The following is a 24,828-nucleotide window of genomic DNA, read 5'->3' as shown; positions in this document are numbered from 1 at the left end:
TAATTGCTTCTCACTACCACTGGCTGAAAGCCATGATTGTGTCTTGTCCTGAAGAGCTGATGTTCCAAGGTGGGTGAAGCAGTAATATTTCACACAAGACAGCAGGGGTATCAGCAAAGTGAGAGAAGGAGCATTGTTGGGGCAGGAGAATAGAGAGATTAATTGACAAACTCTAAGAGGAAGGAAGGAACCTTTGACACATGAGCTCACAGAAACAGGATAATAGCAATTCAAGTTAGTTTTCGTACACTTGACGTTGCCGGGCATCACTGCAGTGGACACAGAATTCTGCAACTGTTTTTATTTTAAATGTATTTTATAGGTTGCACTTCCAGCATATGAAGAATTCACAGGTCTGAAGCCACGAACTGGAAAAGCTGCAAAAGTATGTGGTAGATTGCATTTCTTTTTCTTTTTTGTACATGCTTTAGATAGTAGATGAGAGTAGAGCAAAAAATTATGTACTTTGTCAGTAAGAACTGGAAAAGATGGCCTGTCATAATTAAGATGTTTGTATATGTAAAATCTGGTAGAGAAAATTATATGGTTGAATGCGGTGGATAGGCTGTTATGTCAATTCTTTCTGCAACATCAGGTGGTGGCATCACTGTAGTTTCTGTTCCTAAATTAGTAAATTAGAGAAAATTCAGTCATCGGGGCAAAAGTTTAATTTGGTATGACATCAAGACATAAGCAAAGATCTTAGGTGTGCTATTAGATAAAAATATTTAAATACAAAGCTATTGCAGAATACTGGACTAAGATCAGCTGAAATTACAAATATCTGCAGGATTTCTGCCTCTAATTTGTGCACTGAATCAGTCAGAAAATTAATTAGATGTAACTCTGTTTTAAGATTGTGATGTTTTTGCTTTTTTTCTTTCTAGGAATATCCCTTTATTCTTGATGCCTTTCAGAGAGAAGCTATTCTTTGTGTAGATAACAACCAGTCTGTGTTGGTGTCAGCTCATACATCAGCTGGTAAAACTGTTTGTGCTGAGTAAGTTATTTTCTAACAATCTCTAATAGAAGGGTGTGATATTCGTTATGTCATTTTGTTGCACCATCAGTAGCTATTGTGTCCCAGTTTCTTGATGCAAAGTTCAGTCCATAGGTGTTAGAATTAAATTGGCCACTCTTGAATGTAAAAATTACATTTCTCATCTTGTTTACTGGGTAGTGAAAGGCTTAATTTGTGTTTAAGCTTAAGTCCTATTTTTGAACAACCTGTCGGGATGTTATTGTATAGATTGAAGAGAAAGTTTCTTCAATACTGATTTGCATAAATCTGGAAAAAAACCCACCTTGTTTTCTAGCTCCTGGCTATAACTAAAAGACTTCCTTGTGTGTGGTTTTTTTCCTTTGTCAGAAGCACTTGTTTGATTTAGTTTGCAACTTTAATTTCTATCAGTCAAGAAATTTTTAAAAGCTAGTGTATATTTTCTGTCAGTGTTTGATCGTACAATGGAGTGACTTTGCTGACCTGAAGTAAAAAGTAAAATGTACATGAAGATATATTAGAGCATGGACTCAAATAATAGTAGTTTTGTTGTGAGACAGTGACAGTTTTTTAGTTAAACCAGATGTGCTCTGGTGTCTATAAAAATCAGTTAAATTGGTGTCAAGGATTTTTTACTCTCCAAAGGGGCATATGTAGTTAAGATTGCACTGAACTTAATCTAGATATGAAATGCTGGATTTATTAGAGCATGGGTTCAAATGCTGCATATCATTCTACTGGTATTCTGAATTGCATAATTTATTTTGCTTTTAAGCAGGAGATTGGAGCAAAGTAATATGCTCTGAATGTCTTCCTGAAAACTCTAATATGTACAGTGTTTGAATACAGGTATGCAATTGCCCTGGCTTTGAGGGAGAAACAGCGTGTGATATTTACAAGTCCAATTAAAGCTTTGAGTAATCAGAAGTACCGTGAAATGTATGAAGAATTTCAGGATGTTGGTTTGATGACTGGAGATGTTACCATTAATCCTACAGCTTCTTGTCTGGTGATGACAACCGAGGTAAGATCAGACATTAATTCTTGATCTGTGTGTTCTTCTACCTTTTTTGATTGGGAAGGTCTGGTATTAAAACATTAAAGTTGCCCAGTTAGGGTAGAAAATATTCTAAAGTTCATTAAGACTCCTTTGAATGTTTTAACTTTTGGTTATTTAAAAAGTGAGGTTTTTCAGAACTTTTGAACTGTCAGTCAGGAACTTTAATGTGGAGAGAGTCAGAACTTAATTTCTGAGTGCTCAAGGCACTGACTTTTCTTTGGATAGATGTGAAAAGTTGACAGTCACACTGTGGGGTCAGTTCTAGGGGGCAAAATGCAAAGAGCAAAATCATGGAGGGGTAGTTGAGTGGCTCACAGTAGATCCTGGAACTCAAGGAATATGCAGCTTTTAACTTCTGGTAACAAAGTCCTGTTGGCAGAGTTTTGTCATATTTCTGTTGTAGAAGTCTGTCTAGCCATTAGTCACAATTTTTCTCTTTTTGTCTTTACCTCAAAGGAGCAGCCAACACTTTGGTAGGGAAAGACTGGGGTAGAGAGACTGGATGATTTGATTTCTGACAAAGGAGTTCCTCTTAATCACAGGGGGGTTATGTATTAAGATGAGAGAAAAAGAAGGCTTGGCAGAAGTGGATCTGTAGACCTGTAACAATTATGCTGACACATAGAGGCTGGGAGAAATATGTTTTATTCTTTCATGTTCCTTCAGTGCTCCTTGCTGGGAAACCGGTTCTTCTCATGTCGTGAGATTTGTTAGATTGAAATCAACTTGGAAAGCATCTAAGAACCTGTCTAAAATAGCGTCTAAAATGCTTTTAGGTTTTGTGCAAAGTAAGATTTCATACTGCTGTGTAAATGTGAACCAAAAATTCTGGCAGTTTTTTACTGACTTCTATGTAACGTTACTGTTGTTTCATGCGATGGAACTCAATTCCTTTTTTTTCCCTAGATTTTGAGAAGTATGCTCTACAGAGGTTCCGAGGTTATGCGGGAGGTCGCATGGGTTATTTTTGATGAAATTCACTACATGAGAGACTCAGGTATCCCGTGTGTACTGTCTTTCTTTTCAAGAAATCTTATTTTTTCCTGAAGAACATTTTCTTTTCCTTTTGAAGAATTTAGTCTTATTCTCTCTCTTAAAATAAGTCATCTTCTTTATAAATCTTTAAGAATTTGTTTTTTACTGAATGTATATAATTATTATGTGTTGCAGTTTGCATTTTCTTGTCCAAGGCAAAAGCAACTTTGAGGGCATTTGATATATCCCACTTGTGTAGGGAAGACTTGTTTTAGTTTTTGTTTTATTTTGTATTTACGCATGGTGTTCTTTGGCTTCAGGGATGAAAAATATGCTTTGATCACATAAATTTCTCATGTGACTTTTCCATTTTCAGAACGTGGTGTGGTTTGGGAAGAGACAATTATTTTGCTCCCTGACAACGTACATTATGTGTTCCTTTCTGCAACTATTCCAAATGCCCGTCAGTTTGCTGAATGGATCTGCCATCTTCACAAACAGGTTGTGTTTTTCATGTGCTACACCTCCATCTTTGTTGTTTTTTGACATAAAATGGTATGGCTGATAACATCTGGGCCTTCGAGTGTCGTTTTAGTCATGTCATTGCTTACAGATGATAGTAGATCACTCCTGGCTTCTATGGTTTTAATCTTACTTTTGCAGTTCTGCTGCCTGTTGGTTCTACATGGTAACGTTAAAGTAATTTCTTCAGTATTTATTTTCCACAACTATTTAGGTACCTGCCTGATTTGAACAAATATTCTGAATTATGAAACAGGATGAATGTACAGTAATTTTCTGAGAGCTGATAAACAAGGTTATTGGGAGAAATTTTTTGAGGAGCTCTATAAAAAGCCCATGAAGGAATCAAAGTAAATCTTAAATCCATAGGAAATATTATATATGCTCACAAACAAAGTGAGAAAAGAGAAGTGTAAGAAATCTACCTTGTCTGGTAACCTTTAGGGTTTTAATTTTGGTGTTTTTTTTCAAGACTTGCTTTTGTAGCAAAGAATTTGTGAATTAGAATTGGGGAATTTAGTATCAACAAGAGGCCAGTCCAATTTTAAAAATATCCCAGAGATTGATTCTTATGTTGTTTATGATGAAGGGAGTATAATATAAGACATGTCTATTTAAACTTGGCACAAAACCTTGATTCTGTTTTGCATAACACTAGATCATAGGGGTTTTTTTCAAAGCAGATTTAGGTAATATTTAATGTTTTAAAGGAAGTGTTTTGTTTGTATTTTCCTAAAGAAGCTTTCTCTATCTACTGAAAGTGGATGTTCGTAAAAGTGTACTGTGAGCCTTTTTTAGGTGCTTTAAGAAAAACTTCAGGCTTTTTTACAGAAGAGAAGTTAACAGTTTTTCCTTCAATTTTAGAAGGTGTTAATATTGTGAGTCTGTCTAATAATGCAGAAGGAAATATTACCTGTCTTTACTTTTTGTGTTCACAAGAGAGAACTTTTGTAGCCAACTTGTGTTCTAAAGCATTTGCAAACTTTCATTTTCTTAAAGAATGTCATTGGTACAAAAGCCGTATTCAGGAAAGAAAATTTATTATTTTACACTCTGAGAGCCTTACTTTCTGGCCTCTAGAAAGTTGTATTTTAGTAGTAATGTATTGGCTTTCTAATCAAGTGATTTTTAAAATGCAGTTATAAAATATTGATGTGAATTCTGTTTTTTCTTTGTAGCCTTGCCATGTGATTTACACTGACTATCGACCCACTCCACTACAGCATTATATATTCCCAGCAGGAGGAGATGGACTCCATCTGGTTGTGGATGAAAATGTAAGGAAAGTTCGGTTTGTTTGAAAGATTGTTTTCCTCACTCAAAAGCTTGAGCTCTTGCAAAATTTGAATAGGCTGTATAAAGGATGCTTTTGTTAAAATTAAGTACAAGTGAGTAGTTATGTTCTCTGAATTGCTCTTAGATTTTTGGAGTCTTATACAAGAAATTGGTTATCTAATGTCATGCAGACAGCTGAGTTAATACTTCCCTGAAATGTCTTAAGTGCCCACATCCTTGCTTTGTTTGCAAAACTGCATGCTGCTTTCTGTAAATCTGCAAAGGAGTTGATATTCCTTGTACTGTTTCTCACTCAAAACGTAGTGGCATGTAAATTTTACTTTGGTAGAGAGTGCAAAATGCTTTTGTTCCCTTAGGTGATTTTGAACTAACAACTTGTTTAAAATTCATCATCAGCTTGCTCAGGAGTAGCTAATGCCACAAACAGCAGTATTGTGCTTGAAGCTAGATCTTCTTTGGACAGTGCAGTTTTATGTGGACATTCCTAAAAGTCAGTTTTGGTATTGTGTCGTTCAGCATATCTGGTGTGATTGATGGTGTGATGGTAGGAGCAATGAGCAGTAACTTCAGAGACGCCGATGTAATTCCGTGCTGTGACATGACCTAGTAAACTCTCTTGCCAGCTTATGTATTGTTTTTGTTCCTCTGCCTGTATATGTGGGGTAATGGCACTGGCTGTGCAAAGCAGAAAGTATTTGTAAGTGGACTGTGTAAGAAGTAACTACTAACAAAGATTGTGTTTTACATCTAGGGAGATTTCAGAGAAGATAATTTTAATACAGCAATGCAAGTGCTTAGAGATGCAGGTGACTTAGCAAAAGGGGACCAGAAAGGCAGAAAGGGAGGAACAAAAGGTGAGTTTGAATCCCACTCTGAGATAACTTTTTGTATTAATACTACGAAGTTATATGTGAATTATGCTTGTGTTTTAATTATTCAATAAGACTTTTTTTTTTGTAAAATTTAATTTAAATTAATGTAATCTCTCTGCAGGTCCTTCAAATGTTTTTAAGATTGTGAAGATGATCATGGAAAGGAATTTCCAACCTGTGATCATTTTCAGCTTCAGTAAGAAAGACTGCGAAGCCTATGCACTTCAGATGACAAAGTTAGATTTCAATACAGGTACAGATAAATCAAATACAATTTTACTCAGAGATATAATGTAATGTGAAATGTTACTTTTTCTTAGGAACTGTCTGTACATATGGCTTTTTCATTTACTATGCCAGTACATCAGGCTGTTTTCAGTAGAAAAATATTGGTGCACAAAGAGTATTTCGTCACCACAATGTTGAACAGTTATTCTATTTTAAACTCCACTTCTTTCTCCAGTAACCTGTTTATTATAATAATAGCAGGTGAGTTCCTAGAAAATTCTATATATAATGGGAGAAGACTGATCATAACAGAAGTATTTACCAAAATTTTCATGTTATGTCCACTTCAAAAATGAGTATTCTCTCAAAGTGGTATAACAAACCACTAGGCTGTTCTTTCTCAACTATGCAATCCAGTTCCTTTCTTTCCTTCTTCCCCCTTCTTCTCAAAAGTGAAAACCAAATGTAAACAAAGAATAATTTTTTTTTATCTTGGACTAAGACCACACTTGGCAAGTAAGTTTAAGTTGATAGTTTCTCGGAAATCTAAAGAGTTGTAACAAAAATAAGCAATTTGTTGTAAATCAGTGTATTGTTTCACATTTGTGAACTGTTCGGGGTTCTTGCTTGCTTACTTGCTCCAATCTTCGCATGTTTTGGTTGTGTTGCAAAATAGTGTAGGTGTTTCTGTCAGAAAATTTAAAGTATACCTAAGTACAGAGATGCATTTTCATATGTGTTCTTCAGGGTCACACCTTTGAGTATATTTTCTTTGTATTCGTACAACTGAGTATAAAGGGTGTAAACTGTAAGAGTTAATAGGGAAGAGCCTTTGTGTCAATGCAAACATGGACTAGTGGTTGGAAGAAAAATGGGGAGGTTCATGAGATAGATTGGTAGTACATAAAACTATAATTCCCAAGTTTGGAAGTAGCTAAAGTTTGGATTATTCTGACAGGTTTGTTCTGTTTTCCTTTTTCCTGATCATCTACTGCTGGTTACTGTTAGGCTTCTTTAGGCTCGTTGAAGTCTTGATTGTTTGACCCAGTGTGGGGGATTTTGTTTAGACTTCACAGTCTTCCATGGTATTTTTATTGTAAACTTCCGTAAATATTAGAATGTGGTAACACTTTATTTACATATGGTATTAGCCTTCTACATTTTGTAATAACTTACTAATTGCCTTCTTAGATGAAGAAAAAAAGATGGTTGAAGAAGTATTCAATAATGCAATTGACTGTCTGTCAGATGAAGACAAAAAGCTTCCTCAGGTCAGTGGAAGTTGAATAGGGTTCTTTTGAATAGGATTGAATTGGTGTTCTGTTTGCTGCAACTTTTGAGGCTGTGGATCTTTTGTAGAGGGTACAGAAATTTTAAAACTGGATAATCTTATTCATCTCCCTGGGTAGTATCTCTTTCATTGCTCCTTGTCATTATGAAATAGGAGATTAAGATTCCTTCTAGTTGTGATTCCAGCAAATGACATAAGCCAAAATTACCAATTGAGTTCCTACCCCTTATTTTATTTTTTCTAATTATGGTTTTAAGTAAAAGTAAGAACTTATAAAGAGATAGACCTGAGTTTAAACTGTATGGAAATAGTTCAAGTGAGAGTGCAGTATGAACTTATCGGTTATTGGCGTCTGAAGCTTTCAGAAAGTTGCAGTGATGCATCTGCAATCTAATTTATTGTATAATGACTAAGTATAGTGACATTTTCCCATCCTTACAGTGGAAAAATACAAGCTTCTAAATGGACAGAATATTACAGGATTCAGTACTTTTGTAACAAAAACTATCAATTTTTTTCTAACCCCTTCTTATGTTGATTTGTGTCCATCACGTCTTAATGGTATGATCTTTATTGTGAGTATAGCAGTTTCCCCTTGCAAAAAATCAGCCATTTAATTTTTGACCATGCCTACTTGGTTTGGTTTCCACATATCTGTTTTATGAATATGGAAAAAATCCAGAAAATAGGGATCCAATATATAAAGTGGTATATGCTGGTTTTCTTGGTAAGCTTAAAAAGTGGCATTGTATCCAAGTTATCTGTTTGAGTATCCGTGTATCCTCAGAATTAGGTTTGGGGTGAAAACCAAGTGTTAATAGATCGTTAGTGAGAATCTTCATTGTCAAAGGAAAAAAAAAACCAAAGAAAGCTAAGTTTACTTAGGTATTTGTTTGAAGTATAATGTTGTTAGAGTTAAAGAGTGTATTTCAGTCATTTGCAGCCTGAATTTCCTTGTCTGGTTCTCATAGGTGCTGACTTCACTGTTTTACAGCACACCCCAATAAGTGAAATTATGGCTACTAAATTTGAAAAAAAAATCTCATACATACCAGAATCACTATTTCAAAAATTATTTTAAATAAGGCTTTTTTTTTTTTTTTAATAGAAGCAAATTTAAATACTAACTGCATGTGTAAATTAGGTCATACCTTTACAGTGCTTAACCCAGTTTGAGACTGGTCTACTAAAAGGATTGGCCTCTGACTTTAACCTTCATAATATTCCTAGTTCTAACTGGAATGTAATATTGAAGGAATATTTATTGTATTTTAAACTGGGAAATAGTGAATGTCATCAACACTAAGGGCAGTGGTGAGATTTTCCATGCAAGTTTTATTTTTTCGTAACAAATACTAAAATTTGTTTATTGATGTTTGTACGTTTCTTCCCAGGTCGAGCATGTACTTCCTCTTCTGAAACGAGGAATTGGTATTCATCATGGTGGTTTGCTCCCTATCTTAAAAGAAACCATAGAAATTCTTTTCTCTGAGGGCCTGATAAAGGTATTTTTTATGTCCATATTTAGTTTGTTCTCTGTTGTGAATACATAGTTGGTAATACTGAAAATCCAAAAGTATGTCTTAGCTCAGGATGTACATTAGTATTATAGTGTACAGTTGCAGCTTGTAGTTTTAAGTGTTTCAGATTTTATTTGAAAGTATTTGAACTTGAAATAATCTAGTTTGGAACATTTTCTTCAACTATTTTATGTTAAATTTTGTTCCTATAGATGTCGCTGGACATTCACCAACCTGTTTGTTGGATGTCCTAAGTGTCATACTTTCAGAAAAATGTAACCTTATATGAAAGTCGTGGGAGGTTTTTTTGGGTAGCTAATTCCTATTTTCTTCTTGCAAAATTTGAATATTGGAATTATTATTATTGATTAATGTAATTTGCGCCCCCTAATGTTTATTTTTGGAGTCTAATTAGTCCCATCTAACTAGTTTTCATGTTTTACCAGAGAAAGAAGGGAAAGAGGGAAAGACTAGTTTTCTCCAGGTTTTAGGTATTGAATGTGCCTGTGTTCCCTGTGTTGACTGTTCATATGTATTAAAATCTGGAGAGATTTTGTGTAGCAATCTCTGAATATTTTCATGTTTGTTTTGAAAGCCTTTTTTTGCTTGCTTAACTTCAGTCTGTTTATTTAGGCCTTATTTGCAACAGAGACTTTTGCTATGGGAATTAATATGCCAGCCAGGACTGTGCTATTTACGAGTGCCAGTAAATTTGATGGGAAGGATTTCCGATGGGTAAGTGAAAAGCAGGTTCTGTAGAGTAACTGAATTGTGTTATTTAAATCTTATTAGGATTAAATTTACTCTTGACATGTTCACTTCTGTCCTAGTTAGAACAGCTGGGACCAGTTCATCACTGTATGGGTGTAACCCAAAACTGTGTATTCTATAACCTTCCATGCCATTTCCCAGAAACTGGTATCAACAGACTATTTACACCTTCTGCCCAGAGCAGCCTGACTCCTCAGGCTATAAACTGGGTGTTAAGAGACCTGTGAGATAGGAGGGTGCCTCCTTGTCCTCACACACATTGTGGAACTCCCCTCCCTGAGGGAAGTACTGGGCATTCCTGCCTGAACTGGAGAATATATAATCTTGGAGTCTTGGAAGTTTTTTAACCACTCGTGGGATCCAGAGGAAGACTGCAGATCACCACTCTCGACCGGACTGCAATCACCACTCTTGACCAGACTGCAACAGCACTCTCACCAACGGGTTTTCCCTTCTCCTTCTACTTTGGACTCAGGGGCCCACGAACACCAATCTGTTCATGCCCCAGGGTGCTGGGTTATACATTTGGTTTTTGTGCATTAAAACCAATTGTTTGTCTGTATAATCGTACTTATTGTATTATTTTATTAAATTGTTATTCTGATTTATAATCTCTCTTTTGAGTTGGGTTCATTTCCCCTGCTGGTTTACCTTTAAACCAGCACATTTTTGGCACCCAACGTGGGGCAGAGAGAGGAGTCAGAATCACAATTTCATTTTAAGCATTTGTCTATTTGGAAACAGAAATTCCCTGATCACCATGTTGTTTGATGTATTCATGTGGATGTTGTATCTGAGCCTGTTCATATTTCCACAGATGGGGAACTATTTACTTGTTTTGATGCTCTCTTTGAGACCAGGGAGAGGGATCCAAATTGCTTTGTTAGTATACTATGTTTATGTCATCATAACATCAGAAGCAATGAGTTTCATTGCGAATGCATATTGTCTTGTTTGCCTCTCCTGGTTTGGGTTGCTACCTCTGGGGCCTCATTAAAAATTGCACCCAGCCCTTTGGGGGAAAAGGAGGGAATGGTTGTTTGCAGCCTCTCACCTCCTTCTTCCCCTTCAGACCTGCTACAACAGTTTTTGAAAATACTGAGTTCCCTTTTGATGTTAAGGACAGCATAATGTTATTGTTAGTGTTGCTCTGTCTGCTCTGTACTGTCTACACAGTGCTTAGGGTCAGAACAGGGACTTCTAGGGGGGCTGTTTGGACACCTGCCCTGGGAGTGGATAATGTTGAGTGGCATGGGAAGTGGGAGGACATCAGCCAGTATTGGAGAAGTTTTCTCCTCCAATGATCTGGAAATTCACCCCTGAACAACTGCAGGATCCTGTTAGCATGATAAGACTGGTGAAGGAAAAATGCTCTGGCAGCTCCAGAGATGGCCAGCTCACAGCAACCTGCTGGGCCCTGGCCACTGCCTACCGGGCACTACTTGACATGGTACAGCACTGTCAGGGGGAGGAGAGAAGGAGCAAATCCGCAGGTACCACATCCACCCAAACCACAGCTGAGTCAGAGGGAGAAAGAAATCAACTGGCACCGTGTCCACACAAACCATCGAGGAGCCAGAAGAACAAGCAAAACCAACAACAGTCACCTCTGTCCAGAAAAGGAAATCAAAGACTAAATCAGTCCGTATAGCAAATGATGATGAAGAGGCGGGACCTTCACATCCACCGGAGGAGACAGAGCCAGAAATAATCACTCGGTCCCTATCCCTGGGTGAGCTACGTGAGCTCCGGAGAGAGTTCACACGACAGGCGAACGAGTCCATTCTGACCTGGCTGCTCCGAATCTGGGATGCCGCAGCTAACGATACGATCCTAGATGGGAGTGGAGCCAGACAACTGGGATCCCTGTCTCAATGTAGTCATTGATCGGGGGATTGAAAAGAGGCAGGAAACTCTCAGCCTCTGGCGGTGACTGTTGTGCAGTGTGAGGGAGAGATACCTTTGCAAGGAGGACCTCCACGTACAGCAAGGACAGTGGAACATGATGGAACAAGGTATCCGGTGCTTAAGGGAATTAGCTGTATTGGAGATAATCTTTTCAGAGGACGAAAGATTCCCTAAGAGTCCAGATGGTGTACAGTGCACCTCCCAGATGTGGTTAAAGTTTGCACGACTCGGGCCAGAAATGTATTCCCGCTACTTAGCAACTGCAGTGGAGGGAAGGAGAGGACAAGGTGGGTGCGTTGGTCAGTAAACTCAGGATTTATGAAGACACTGTCACCGCCCCATTACGAGCCCACGTCTCATCTGTGGAAACCAAACTGGCTGAACATGTCCGAAGCCTGGAAGAGAAGATTGAAGAGGGACACCAGAAGCTAAGAGAAGAAATTAAGGAAGGGATCTTCCATATCTCGCCAGGACAAACAAGAGTCTCTGCTATTAGGAGCCAGTGTCTCACAGCTAAGGAGAGAGGATACACTCCACGTGGCAATCTATGATTTTATCTCCATGAGCATGGAAGATATGAGGAAGTGGGATGGAAAACCCACCTCTTCCTTAGGAGCCCAGGTACGTGAACTGAAAAGAGGAACAAGTACCACAAGGAACTCTTCAAGGGTAAATGCTGCTCCAGTCTCTCGTGGGAAAGACTCCAGACGGTACAGGAATGATGATACGTCTGATCTTCTTGAAGGGACCTCCAGTTCATACCTACCCAGGGTGCTGGGTTATATTTGGGTTTTGTGGGTTAAAACCAATTGTTTGTCTGTATAATCATACTTACTGTATTATTTTATTAAATTGTTATTCTGATTTATAATCTCTCTTTTGAGTTGGGTTCATTTCCCCTGCTGGTTTACCTTTAAACCAGCACAACTTCAATGTAGTAGAAAATATTTTTTCTTTCAGGAATCTCTGTTCTCTAATCCATTTATAATTGGGGTACAGATTCCTGAAGACAAGGTTCCTCAGATTATCCATGAGATTATTTAATAGATACATCAAAAGTTCATGGAACAAGCTAACAAGGTTAGCAGCAGACATTGGTTCAGACTAAGACTATGTAATTGTAATTAGCACTTTATGTGTTCTTCCTATTTTTCTAGTGTTTGTTAATTTCTTTTTCTCATTTTATCCTAGATATCCTCAGGTGAATACATTCAAATGTCAGGTCGTGCCGGACGCCGAGGTATGGATGACAGAGGAATAGTAATTCTTATGGTGGATGAAAAAATGAGTCCAACAATTGGCAAACAGCTTTTGAAGGTAGGAGATTATTTTGTTTCTATTCTTCCCAATAGTGAACATGTTTCTATTCTCCCAATGTTACATTGCTCATTTGAGTAATGTAACATGCAAAATTATACACCTAAAACAAGAAGTATGATCATGCATGTACAAGATGACAACTCCTAAAAGAAACTTTCTGTAAATTCTCATTAGAGGAGAAGTTTCTATTGTGAAACAAAATTGGAAAACTAATATTCTTCGTATAAAAGTAATATTATCCTTCTTTGTATAAAAGGGCTATCAGGCAGAAGTAGAACTACATCCTCTTTTCTAATGATAGCGCTACTACTGAAGTATTCTTTTTCTTGCTGACTGCAGGCAGTTCAAGGGTTTTGCTGAACTAGGAAAGGTTTGCTGAGATTTCACAAGAATTATTAAATTCTTGGTTCTCTGATGAAATAAAACTTTGTTGGTGGACTCTCAGTGTGATAGACAAAAGTCATGCAAAAATGAGGTAGATACAATAAGTAAGAGCAAAATGGTTGTCACTGAGCATCTAGAAGAAATTTCATGTCAAAACAGGCTAAGAAAATCTATACAGACTAACATTTTTTCTATATTTACAATTTGTATCATTAAGAATTACTTAATTAGGTTTTAATTACCGTGACAGTGCTTATCTGTCTTAAGATCATGATCCTGTCTTGTGGAAGTATTTTGCTTTGCTCCAGGATAACCTAAAGATTTATACGAAAAACTCCAGAAGAAATAAATTAGCCATATTGAGAATGATAGAAAATTTACATAGAACATTTTTGTCATAGCTCTTCAACCCTAATGTGTGTCTGATCCAAGTCATTTCCTGAAGACCAGAGCAAAACATCTAGGAATCGTGTTGTCAGCTGCCTCACACTGCAATTGGCAAAGTGAGAGCCTTGAGTGTGTTGGTACCAGCAATGCTGCTCCAGCTGTGCTCTCTGGCTGTGGCACTGTCCATTGCGACATTGTATACAGTACTTCTAGCTTAAATTCAGCTCTCCATTCTTAGATGGAGTTCTTACAAGGGATATTTGTAAATATTTCTTAAATTCAGTAATGTGTGTTAGTCTTCTACAGTGTAACTAGGTTTTTTTGTTTATCCTTAGCATTTATTTGACCACTTAATATTTAGTAAACTAGTGACTTGCAGAAATCTGTAAACCTAAATGCTTACAGTACTGTTGGGGCAGCTTTCTGAAGATGCTAAATTATAATTTGACATTTGTGTAATACTAAGAAATATTTTGGTGGAAATTTTATTTTTGTTTCCTTACCTAAAATCTTTAAACTATATTATGTTAGTTTGGGTAGGAAGTTTAGGTAGGAAAGAGAACTTCTCCTAGATAGCCTTTGAAACCAGAGCAGCATCTCTCTAGCTGGAATTTGGCCATGTTACAAGGATTTATCCCTCCAGTGAGAGTAGAATTAGTTACTCAGCAGTGCTAATCTGTTATGTCTCTAAAAAACAAAAATCTTAAGCTAATTGTGTTATGAAAATGAATGATTTTATACTGAAAGAAAATGTGCTATACCAGTAGGTTTTTGAGCTTTGAATTTGAGTCTGTCAGTGCTTGGCATCTACTTACTCCATCACAGGAGAAGGTAGATGGACTGAAAAAAATGGAAAGAAAACATACTATCATAGAATCCTTTAAGACCTATCTAATCTGAATCTTCCCTGTCTCATTTTAAGGCCATTTTCTCTTGTCCTCTCACTGTAGGCCTGGCAGAACAGACCAGCCCCCACCCCCCCACCACCTCCTTTCAGGTAGTCTTAGAGAGTGATGAGGTCCCCTTGAGCCTCCTCTTCTCTGTACTAAACAAACCCAGCTCCCTCAGCTGTTCCTCATAAGACCTGTTCTCTAGACCCTTCATGAGCCTTGTTGCCCTTCTCTGGACAGGCTCCAACACCTCAAAGCCCCTTTTAAAGTGAGTGGCCCAGAACTGAACGTAGCACTCAAAGTGTGACCTCATCAGTACTGAGTACAGGGATATGATACTGCCCTAGTCCTGCTGGCTATATTCAGGAATACATTCATCTAGCGAGATAAGGTACACATTATTATGCTTTCTTGTCATTTGTAGGTGAAATATGAAGTGCCCTTGATGCCAAGCAGTAGAAGATACTTGACTAGGTAGATCTGGCCCCTTGGCTGGGCGTTCATTTTATAGATTGGCCTGTATGCTGCTATTAGAAATCCAGCTGGTCTGTATTTTGTTTTTACTCTTTAAGTTGTTTTATTGTGCCAGGCAAATGAGCAGGATAGCAATTCAGACAGTTCAATAGTTGTCTTTTTAACTTTCTACCTGTTTGCACAGCTACTTCATATAACCATTGTGCAGTTGTTGGCAAGTTGCTTAATTTTTAAAAGGCAAATCATCATTCACTTATAATTGAGATGTGTCATTAAGATATTTTGTGTTTTAGTCATCTACTATGTATTCCATACAGCTGCTCCTTTCAGACTCTCAAGAATAAGGAAAATTCTATTTAGTATGAAAAGCAGTGTTTACATAAAGGTCAGTTTATGATGATCAGCAATAAATGTAAGATTGGAAATGCTAAGGAGATGATGACAAGCTTCAGATTCTAGAAGAGGAAGTGTGTGGAATGGGACCTCTCTGATAAGATTGCTGAAAGTTAGTATTCTTGCATAAGCATAGCTTATTACTTCACTTTTATGATAAAGACTCCATAGAATCTTTAGTACTGCTGGTTCTCCACCCCTTTTAAAACTGTACTGTGTGGAGATTTTCCACTTACTTTTCCCTAAATGCTTTAAAGATGTCCCTAGAGAAGCAAACTAGTATTTCAGTTCATTTCCCATAACTTGTGAGTGATTAGTAAGTAACAGCTTTCTATTTAATCTTGTTCTTTGTGACTATGCATAAGACAGCAGGTGAAGGCTTCTAAGAGACTGTCCTGTCTGCCATCAGCATTCAGTCCATCTGCAAACATCAGCTTTATGTGCCATCTTAATTACACTGTTGTGCTTTGGTGTGATTTAGAACTTGCTCTAATAGGAAAAAAAAGAAAAGCTTCAGGATTTGAGAAATCTACCAAATCCTATTCTGGGGAGAGAAAGAGACTTCAGCTGGAGGTTGGCACTAATATACTTTTTGGAAAAACTATTGAAAAATGTAAAGTAATAGATTATCACTGATGGTTCGAGGACAGTAAAATGTACTTCTAAAGTTGTGACATAGATGAGAATCATAATGAAACAAATATTTTGGATACTTTATAAAAAGTATTTAGATAAAAACAATTTTAATGTTTAATATTTGATTTTATTGTAAACTTCCAAACTTTTCTTGTTCTTGTGAAGCTTGCACTGCAGAAATTTTCTGGGCTTTGGTTCAGGAAGGTACTTGACTTTTAACCTTAACTTAAAATCTGCTTAAAGTCAACAAGAGTTTAGCATGAAATCACAGAGATAAGGGAAATGGATATTCAAATGCTTTTGTGAACAGGGTCACAGGTTTTGTAGATAATTATGCAAGTCAGCAGATAGAAAAGAACAGCAAATTGCTGTTCTTGCTGATGTTTGCAACCAAAATGTGGGAAGATGGGGTGCATCAGGCAGTTTGTAAAATGGTTTGTTGCTCTTGAACTTCACCTCAGGATTTTCAAAAGCCTGTAGGACCAAGCTAACTGGTTTTATTTATTAATTTTCATTGCTGCTTGTTAATACTACAGGTTACTTCAAGTTTTATTAGTTCAGCCTGTGGAAAGTAGTTTTTCTCCAGCTAACAGATTTCTGGGAAATTTTCTTTTACTTTGATAAACTCATCACTACAAATGTGGATACATTTTGGTTGACTAAGCTAGATTTTTTTTTTCTTTAGCTTCTTATTCTTAAAAAGGATAAGTTTGAGATTAACAGAAGACAAAGATACTTTTTAAAATTTATTTTTATATTAACCTTTTATAGAAGTTAAAACATGAAATTGTCACATCACTGACCTGATACCTGTAGTGGCAAATCTGTTGAGGATCTCAACTAGCTTCTGCATGCAGAGATCCCATTTGCTTTTTCCAAAAACAAGAAGAACAGAACCTGGAGTTATCAACGTGAAGTAAAACTAAGGATGGTTACAGTGGTAGGACCTAGTCTATTAGAGAGGTCTGACTGAATGACTGAATGACTGAATGACAGAACTGACTGAAAAGTTCTGTCATTCAGAACTAACTTCAGATGATGGTAATTGCACATGAGAGAAACAATTTTTCTAAGCCTCTTGTTACAACTGGAGCATTTGTGGAACCTCAGCCTGAGGTATTTTCACCTGCAAAGCCTGCTGAAGCAGCCTTTTGCGACCCACAGTGGCTTCTGTTTGTGTTGGTGAAACTGTTGGGGGCAAAGCAGTGAACCTGATCGGTAACAAAGGTGTGCTTAAAATAGCTGATTACCATTGTCTGTTAAAAGAGTTTTTTATTGGTTTTTCAGTCATGCTAATGTAGCTCAGGGTAATCATACTATCATTATAACTAAGCAGGATTTTTTTATATTTCTGAGGGAGTGCAGATTTTTCATGTAGTTACTGTATCACTGGTATATGGAAAATAGTGTATTATTTCACAAGAGTTATTTCTGTGTCTTAGATGTATCAAGCAGTCACTTGCGTTTTTTATTTAATGAGGTTTTTAATAGAAATTCGTAATTATGACTGTTAGATTTAAGTGTACTTATCTTCTGTTATGAGGGAAAAATGTGTTCTGTTCTTTGCTCTTTTTGTAGAGTGGTTTATTGTTCACTTTCTGGAAACTCACTGATTCAGTTTATTTCTGGAAATACTGATAAAGAAATGAAACTCTCATGGGACCAGAATGGTGTAAAATATGTCCTGTGTTTTATCTGATTTTGGTAATATGAAAGATACTTTACTTGCTTTGCAAGTTTCTTCTTTCCTCTTCGTTAGCTCATAAGGTCCCTATGAGTTAATTTCAGATAGTATTTGCCATCTGCTGTTCCTGTGACAGGCTGGAGAGCAAGAAGGTTATGTTGAAAATTTGTTCCTGTCTCTTCATGGGAACAATATTGAAAATGTAAATATTATTCTCCCAGTGTAAGAGAGAACAGAGGGAGTAACCCTTACCAAATGCACATCTTGCTCAACACTACATGCCATAATGCAGTAATGACAGCCTTCTGGTTAGACAAAGCTTCCAAGTCTTAACAGCAATCAAAAAAAAGAAAAAATACTGTGAATATTAATTCCAGACACTAATCTTCCTTCTCCCAATCTTTATATCTTTCTAGTTTATGTGGACAAGAAATGGTAGTAAATGCTGAATGCCCTGTTGGATAGGCTATGTTAAGAAGAGTGTCCACTCTGAAATTGTTGGCAGTTAAACAGGGAGCACTGTATAGCAGCTATAGTTTTCAGATTTTTAATTCTTGACTTCTAATTTTTTAAGTTCTTTATTATTTCTGTAGTGAATTGTTTATGGTCATGTTCTTGATTTCTAACATTATCAGCTTAATCCAGTCATTCTTTTGAAACCCAAATCTTGGAAAGCTTGAAAGGGTGCTCCTGATAAGTTGGCTTACAATTTCTCAAGAAGTGAAGTGGTTGCCAGCACACAAATAGTTAATTGATTTCTGAGAACTTTTAGTTGATATATGCAGGTGGTTCTCATGTGTCCAGGCAGTTCTTATCCAGAGGGATAGAAAAGCTTGCAAAATCATTCTGGTTTTTATAAAATATTCAGAAAAAAATCTGTTGCAACTGTCTTGTTGAAGATTTGGGGTGGGAGGGACTGGCCTCTGAAGAGATGAGAAGGAGGATTACTTTGCAGAAAGGAGGCTGGAGAGCTGGGACAGTAATTCCCCAACAGCAACAAAGACATGGATACAGTGGGTGTTTGAAAGTGAATTCTTGATGCCTGTTCAAGGCAGTCTTTCTCAGCAACTTTTTTGCACCTCTGATTAGTCAGGCTTTTGCCTGATCTTCTGCATGAGTGGCTGGTGTTCCTTCCTTTCTCTGATATGAAGCTTTTTCTGTGGAGTCAAGGGAGAGGCTTCCTCAGAGACTGAGAGATACTGAGGCAGATGATGGTGTACCCTGGCTTGTTGAAGGCAAGGTTGATGTATTGTGATGGGAGGATCTAGGGCAGAGGATGAACTAAGTGCTTCACAGTATTTTTAATAAAGAAAGAAAAGTAATTGGTCTGGGATCTAAAGTAATTGGAAGTAATCTGGTGGCACAGGGGTTGAGCAGAGAAAGGCATTGCAAGAGGAGAAAATGGAGAAAATGTAAATTAAAATTGATTTGCATCTTATTATGTCTTAGCAACAAGCAAAATTCAGGATAGTTGAACACTTGACAGTGTGTAGGCTCTTTGAGAGCAAGTTTAGAAGGAAAGGCCCACCTTTGTCCATTTTCTTTTCAGTAATATATCCCATCTTCCTTCCCCTCCTGTTCTTTGCATCCCTCCACAATATGTATCTGACTAGTGTCTTTAGGTAAGCAGTAATTGACTCCTCAATAATCATGGCAGCTTTTATTATTTGCCATAAAAGGCTGATGGTCTACTCATGTTTTGAGTGTACTTAGTATAAAAGAACAACTGCATTTTGCTATAAGGTTTCCTAAAGCAGGTGCAAAATCTGTATCTTGCTGCTAGGTAAATGAAGAAAGGGCATCCAGGTGATTGCTCCCTGTTAGATATGAGTCTGTTGATAGCCTGGGGTAGTCAGTGTAGACTAATGCACCCTGCAGAATTCACTGGCTGTGCTGACAGTGTAACACACTAAAGCTAGTATAGTTTCATTTAATTTGAAGAGGTAACAGTTCCAGTTTTCAGAAAAAATAAGCTTCTCAGAACTCTTGATTTCAAATGTATTGCTTAGAGAATACTGAGAAAACAGGAATTTCTGAAACTTGGACAAAGATGTGTCTGTGAGATGAAGGAATGGGAAAAATTCACCATTTGTGCCAAAACAGAATTTGTATTTTAACTGCTTTGTCTTAATAGAATGATCTTATTTTCAAATTGTAAAATGCTGATCATGTGTTTAAAATAAAAATTGCCACATCCGCAACTGGCTCAAATATCGCCTTTCAAGTAAGTCTGCTTTATATAATCCCTGAAATAACTGGGTTTTTCAGGTTTTAAATCACTCCTTCTTCGCAGTTGAACTCTGGTAATTTTAAAAAAGCCTTTAAAGTAAATCTGCAGGAATTGTTTGGTCTTTCTTGGCATGTTCTGTGCATTTATTATATCATAGATGTATGAAGTTCATTGTTTTCTCACTTTATGATTGCATTTAAGTGAGGGTGCGACAGGATTCTATTCTTTCAGATAGTTTTTAACCTTGCAAGCACACAGCAAAGTTTTGCTTTCATCGGGTCTAAAGAAAAAGCTGTATTATGTTTAGCAAAAGAAGTTCTGTCATCTTTATTCGATGTACCAGATCAGAAGCATCTCTAGAAACTTGAGCTTTCCTCTGAACGCTGCAGCTCAGCGTTGATGTTTTAATTAGTGACACATTTCTGTTAGTAGAAACCCATTTGTGTAATTTCAGAACTGACTTATTTTACACACACATTTCGTGATCTAATTTAAGAGGTATTTCTGCTCTGAGATACATCACTTGAGGTGAAAACCTATGTTTGTATTTATGATTCACTCACAGATTTAAGCTAGAATGACTGAATGAGTATGTGGCTGGGGAAAGCAAAACACAGAGTCATAGAATCAACAGAATTGGAAAAGACCTCCGAGATCACCAAGTCCAACCCTTGATCCACTACCACCATGGTTACTGGACCATGGCACTAAGTGCCACATCCAGTCTCATCTTAAAAACCTCCAGGAACGGAGAATCCACCACTTCCCTGGGCAGCCCATTCCAGTGTCTGATTCCTCTCTCTGTAAAAAATTTCTTCCTAAGACCCAACCTAAACCTCCCTTGGCACAGCTTAAGACCATGCCCTCTTGTCCTACTGATAACTGCCTGGGAGAAGAGACTGACACATACCTGGCTACAACCTCCTTTCAGGGAGTTGTAGAGAGTGATGAGCCTCCTCTTCTCCAGGCTAAACTGCCCCAGCTCCCTCAGCCTCTCGTCACAAGACTTGTGTTCTAGTTCCTTCACCAGCCTTGTTGCTCTTCTCTGGACCTGCTCCAGCACCTCAATATCCTTCCTGAACTGAGGGGCCCAGAATTGGTCACAGTACTCAAGGTGTGGCCTCACCAGCACTGAGTACAGGGCAAGAATCACTTCCCTGGTCCTGCTGGCCACACTGTTCCTGATCCAGGCCAGGATGCCATTGGCCTTCTTGACCACCTGGGCACACTGCTGGCTCATGTTCAGCTTCCTGTCAATCCAAACTCCCAGGTCCCTCTCTGCCTGGCTGCTCTCCAGCCACTCTGTGCCCAGCCTGTAGTGCTGCATGGGGTTGTTGTGGCCAAAGTGCAGGACCCAGCACTTGGCCTTGTTGAATCTCATCCCATTGGAATCAGAGCATCTCTCCAGCTTGTCCAGGTCCCTTTGCAGAGCCCTCCTGCCTTCCAGCTGATCGACACTCCCCCCCAACTTGGTGTCATCTGCAAATTTGCTAATGGTACACTTGATCCCCTCATCCAGATCATCAGTGAAGATATTAAAGAGAACTGGGCCCAACACTGATCCCTGGGGGACGCCACTAGTGACCGGCTGCCAACTGGATGCAGCACCGTTCACCACCACTCTCTGGGCCCGGCCCTCCAGCCAGTTCCTAACCCAGCACAGAGTGCCCCTGTCCAAGCCGTGGGCTGCCAGCTTTTTCAGGAGAATGCTGTGGGAGACGGTGTCAAAGGCTTTGCTGAAGTCCAGACAGACCACATCCACAGCCTTCCCCTCATCCACCAGGCGGGTCACCTGCTCATAAAAGGAGATCAGGTTGGTCAGAAAGGACCTGCCCTTCCTAAACCCGTGCTGGCTGGGTCTGATCCCTTGTCCATCCTGTAGGTGCTGTGTGATTGCACTGAGGGTGATCTGCTCCATAACCTTGCCAGGCACTGAGGTCAGGCTGACAGACCTGTAGTTTCCTGGGTCCTCCTTGCAGCCCTTTTTGTGGATGGGCGTGACATTCGCCAGCTTCCAATCATCTGGAACCTCCCCAGTGAGCCAGGACTGTTGGTAGATGATGGAGAGCGGCTTGGCAAGCTCTTCCACCAGCTCCCTCATCACCCTTGGGTGGATCCCATCTGGTCCCATAGACCTGTGAGGATCCAAGTGGCTCAGCAGGTTTCCTCTTGGTTTACAGGGGGACTAATTCAGCTTATCATCTCTGTCTACCAGCTCCAGAGGCCAGTTGTCCTGAGGACAGCCTCTCTTACTGTTGAAAACCGAGGCAAAGGTGTTAAATACCTCAGCCTTTTCCTCATCTTTGGTGACTATGTTCCCCCCCATGTCCAGCAAAGTATGGAGCTTTTCCTCGCCCCTCCTTTTGCTATTGATGTATTTGTAGAATCAATTCTTGTTATCCCTAACGGAAGTGGCTAGATTGAGTTCAAAATGTGCCTTTCTCTCTCTGATTTTCTTTCTACATTGACCTAACTATATTCCTAAACTCTTCCTGAGCAGCTAGCCCTTTTTTTCCATAATCAGTAGGCTCTCTTTTTCCCCCGAATTTCCTTCAAAATCTCCCTGCTCAGTGATGCTGGACATCTTCCCTGCTGGCTCGCCTTTTGGCACACTGGGACAGCCTGCTCCTGCTTCAAGTCTTGCTTCTTGAAGCATGTCCATCCCTCCTGGACCCCTTTTTTTTCAAGGGCTGTTTCCCAAGGTACCCCTCTGAACCAGTCTTCTGAGTAGGTCAAAATCTGCCCTGCAGAAGTCCAGGGTAGAAGTTTTATTGATGGCCCTCTTTGCATCCCTGAGTATTGAAAACTCTATTATTTCATGGTCACTGTGCCCCAGACAGCCTCCAATCACCACGTCTCCCACCAGCCCCTCTCTCTGAACAGCAGGTCTAGCGGGGCCCCACCCCTAGTAGGCTCATTTACCAGCTGGAGCAGGAAATTATACACTCTAGGATTCTCCTAGACTGCCTTTTCTCTGCTGTTGAGTTTCCAGCAGACATCCAGCAGGTTAAATTCACCCACAAGAACAAGGGTTGGTGATTTCAAGACATCTGTCAGTGTCAGCTGCCTGTAGAATAATTCATCACCCTCATCATCCTGATTGAGTGGTCTGTAACAGACTCCCACCAGGATGTCAGCCTTGTTGGCCTTTCCCTGACTCTGATCCACAGACACTCAACCTTATCACTATTGACTTCCATGTTCTCCAGTCAAGAGACTCTCTAACATATAGAGCAACCCCTCCACCTCTCCTACCTTGCCTGTTCCTTCTGAAGTGCTTGTAGCCGTCTGTGGCAGCACTCCAGTCATGTGAGTCATCCCACCATGTTTCTGTGATGGCAACTACATCATAGCTTTCCTGCTGCATGATGGCTTCCAGCTCCTCTTGTTTGTTACCCATGCTGTGTGCATTGGTGTTCATGCACTTCAGCTGGGCTGTTGATTTCACTTCTAACTCTGGCTTTCCACCCATAGGCTCATCTCTGGCGAGCCCGTTTTCAGTCTCTTTCCCCTTCAAACCTAGTTTAAAGCCCTCCTGATCAGCCCCAACAACTTACGGGCTAGAGACCTTTTTGCCCTTGCCAGATAGATGAAGCGCATCTGACTCTAGCAGGCTAGGTAACATAGAATTTGCCCCATGATCAAAAAACCCAAAATTCTGCCAGTGGCACCAATCCTTTAGCCACCTATTGATAAGACGGGTTTTCCTACTCCTCTCCTCATTCATCAGGAACTGAGGAGAACACCACCTGTGCTCCTGTCCCAATAACTAATCAAACCAGCTCCTTGAAGTCCTTTTTAATTAGCCTGGTGCCTCTTTCATTAATGTCATCACTGCCAGCCTGAACCACCAGCAGTGGATAATAATCAGAGGGCTGGATTAGCTCAGGGAGTGTCCTACTAACATCCCTCACCCGGGCTCCAGGAAGGCAGCAGACTTCCCTGTGGGATGGGTCCAGTTGGCATATAGGGGCTTCAGTTCCCCTCAGAAGGGAGTCACCAACTACAGCTACCCTTCTTTTTTTCTTTATAGCTGTGGTTGTAATCCGTCAGGTAGATGGGGTGCAACAGGGAGACCCTCCAGACAGATCCTCTTCTTGACTGCCCTCTGCCTGACTCTGGATCCAGAGCCTCATACCTGTTCTTTAAGGGCACTGTGGGAGCTGATGGGGGTCAGGAGGGGATTCCTGCTCAGGGGATTCCTCTCTGATCAGGGACCTGTTTCCATTCCTCCCTATCTACTTGGTTTGCTCCATCTGCCTGATGGCAGGAGGGGCAGGGCTTCACCATCTCCTGCTGGACCCTTCTTTTGGGGTCAAAAGGGTATGACTCCACCAGACTGTTTCCCTTTCCCTAATACTTCTTGGCCTCTCCAGTCTTCCTTGAGCTCTGTACAGCAAATCATTCACCTGCTTGCATCATTGCAGGCATCTCTCACACTGTCCTCTGGTACTGACACCAGGCTCAGACACTGTGCAAACGGTGACCTGAACAGCTGCGTCCTTCCGGGGGGGTTCTGTCTGGGTTAGCACACTCCCCATGAGAGCAGCAGAAACGGCTTTTGCTTGTTTGGAAACCACTGCTGGGACGAGTTGAGTTGCAGGAAAAAGCAAGGAAAAAAAAAAAAACAAACAACCAAAAATCAAAACCACACACTTACCTCGCAGCCCAGCAGAGAGAGCTAGGAGGGTGGCTGTGCCCTTTCTGCTCCCCCTGCCTCTGCGAACTGCCTGCTCCCTGGAGCAGTTTAAATCTCCTGGCAAGGAGCTCGGCTCCACGCCCTGGTCAGCTGATTAGGCCTAGCAGGGCAGCTGGACCCTCTCTGTGCCAGACTGCCCCCCTGAAGAGCGGCTCATCTGAGACCCTCCCGGCACGGGGGTGCTTCATGTGCGACCCTGCCAGGACTCCCCCCCCTCTCCCTGGCGATCAGCTCATCTGAGACCCCCCCACAAGCACCAGGATCATTCCAGGGGGGGCTTTGCACTGG

At 39.6% G+C, this 24,828-nt stretch overlaps 1 protein-coding gene across 1 annotated transcript in view; it reads left to right on the top strand.

Annotated features, from left to right (window-relative positions):
• MTREX (Mtr4 exosome RNA helicase) overlaps positions 1-24,828 on the top strand; it is a 46,581-nt gene that overhangs the window by 4,141 nt on the left and 17,612 nt on the right. Inside the window, exons 4-15 of the mRNA XM_051804676.1 lie at positions 323-385; positions 888-1,000; positions 1,850-2,024; positions 2,967-3,057; positions 3,412-3,536; positions 4,736-4,834; positions 5,605-5,707; positions 5,847-5,978; positions 7,145-7,224; positions 8,639-8,749; positions 9,398-9,499; positions 12,635-12,760. Coding sequence (XP_051660636.1) covers positions 323-385; positions 888-1,000; positions 1,850-2,024; positions 2,967-3,057; positions 3,412-3,536; positions 4,736-4,834; positions 5,605-5,707; positions 5,847-5,978; positions 7,145-7,224; positions 8,639-8,749; positions 9,398-9,499; positions 12,635-12,760 — 1,320 coding nt within the window. The remainder of the gene's footprint in view (positions 1-322; positions 386-887; positions 1,001-1,849; positions 2,025-2,966; positions 3,058-3,411; positions 3,537-4,735; positions 4,835-5,604; positions 5,708-5,846; positions 5,979-7,144; positions 7,225-8,638; positions 8,750-9,397; positions 9,500-12,634; positions 12,761-24,828) is intronic.

Source organism: Manacus candei, unplaced genomic scaffold (genome assembly GCF_025592945.1).
Source record: "Manacus candei isolate 608988 ecotype Guabito, Panama unplaced genomic scaffold, ASM2559294v1 h1tg000061l, whole genome shotgun sequence".
Taxonomy (NCBI): Eukaryota; Metazoa; Chordata; class Aves; order Passeriformes; family Pipridae; genus Manacus; species Manacus candei.
Note: the sequence above shows the minus strand (reverse complement) of the source record. Positions and strands in the feature narration are given on the sequence as shown.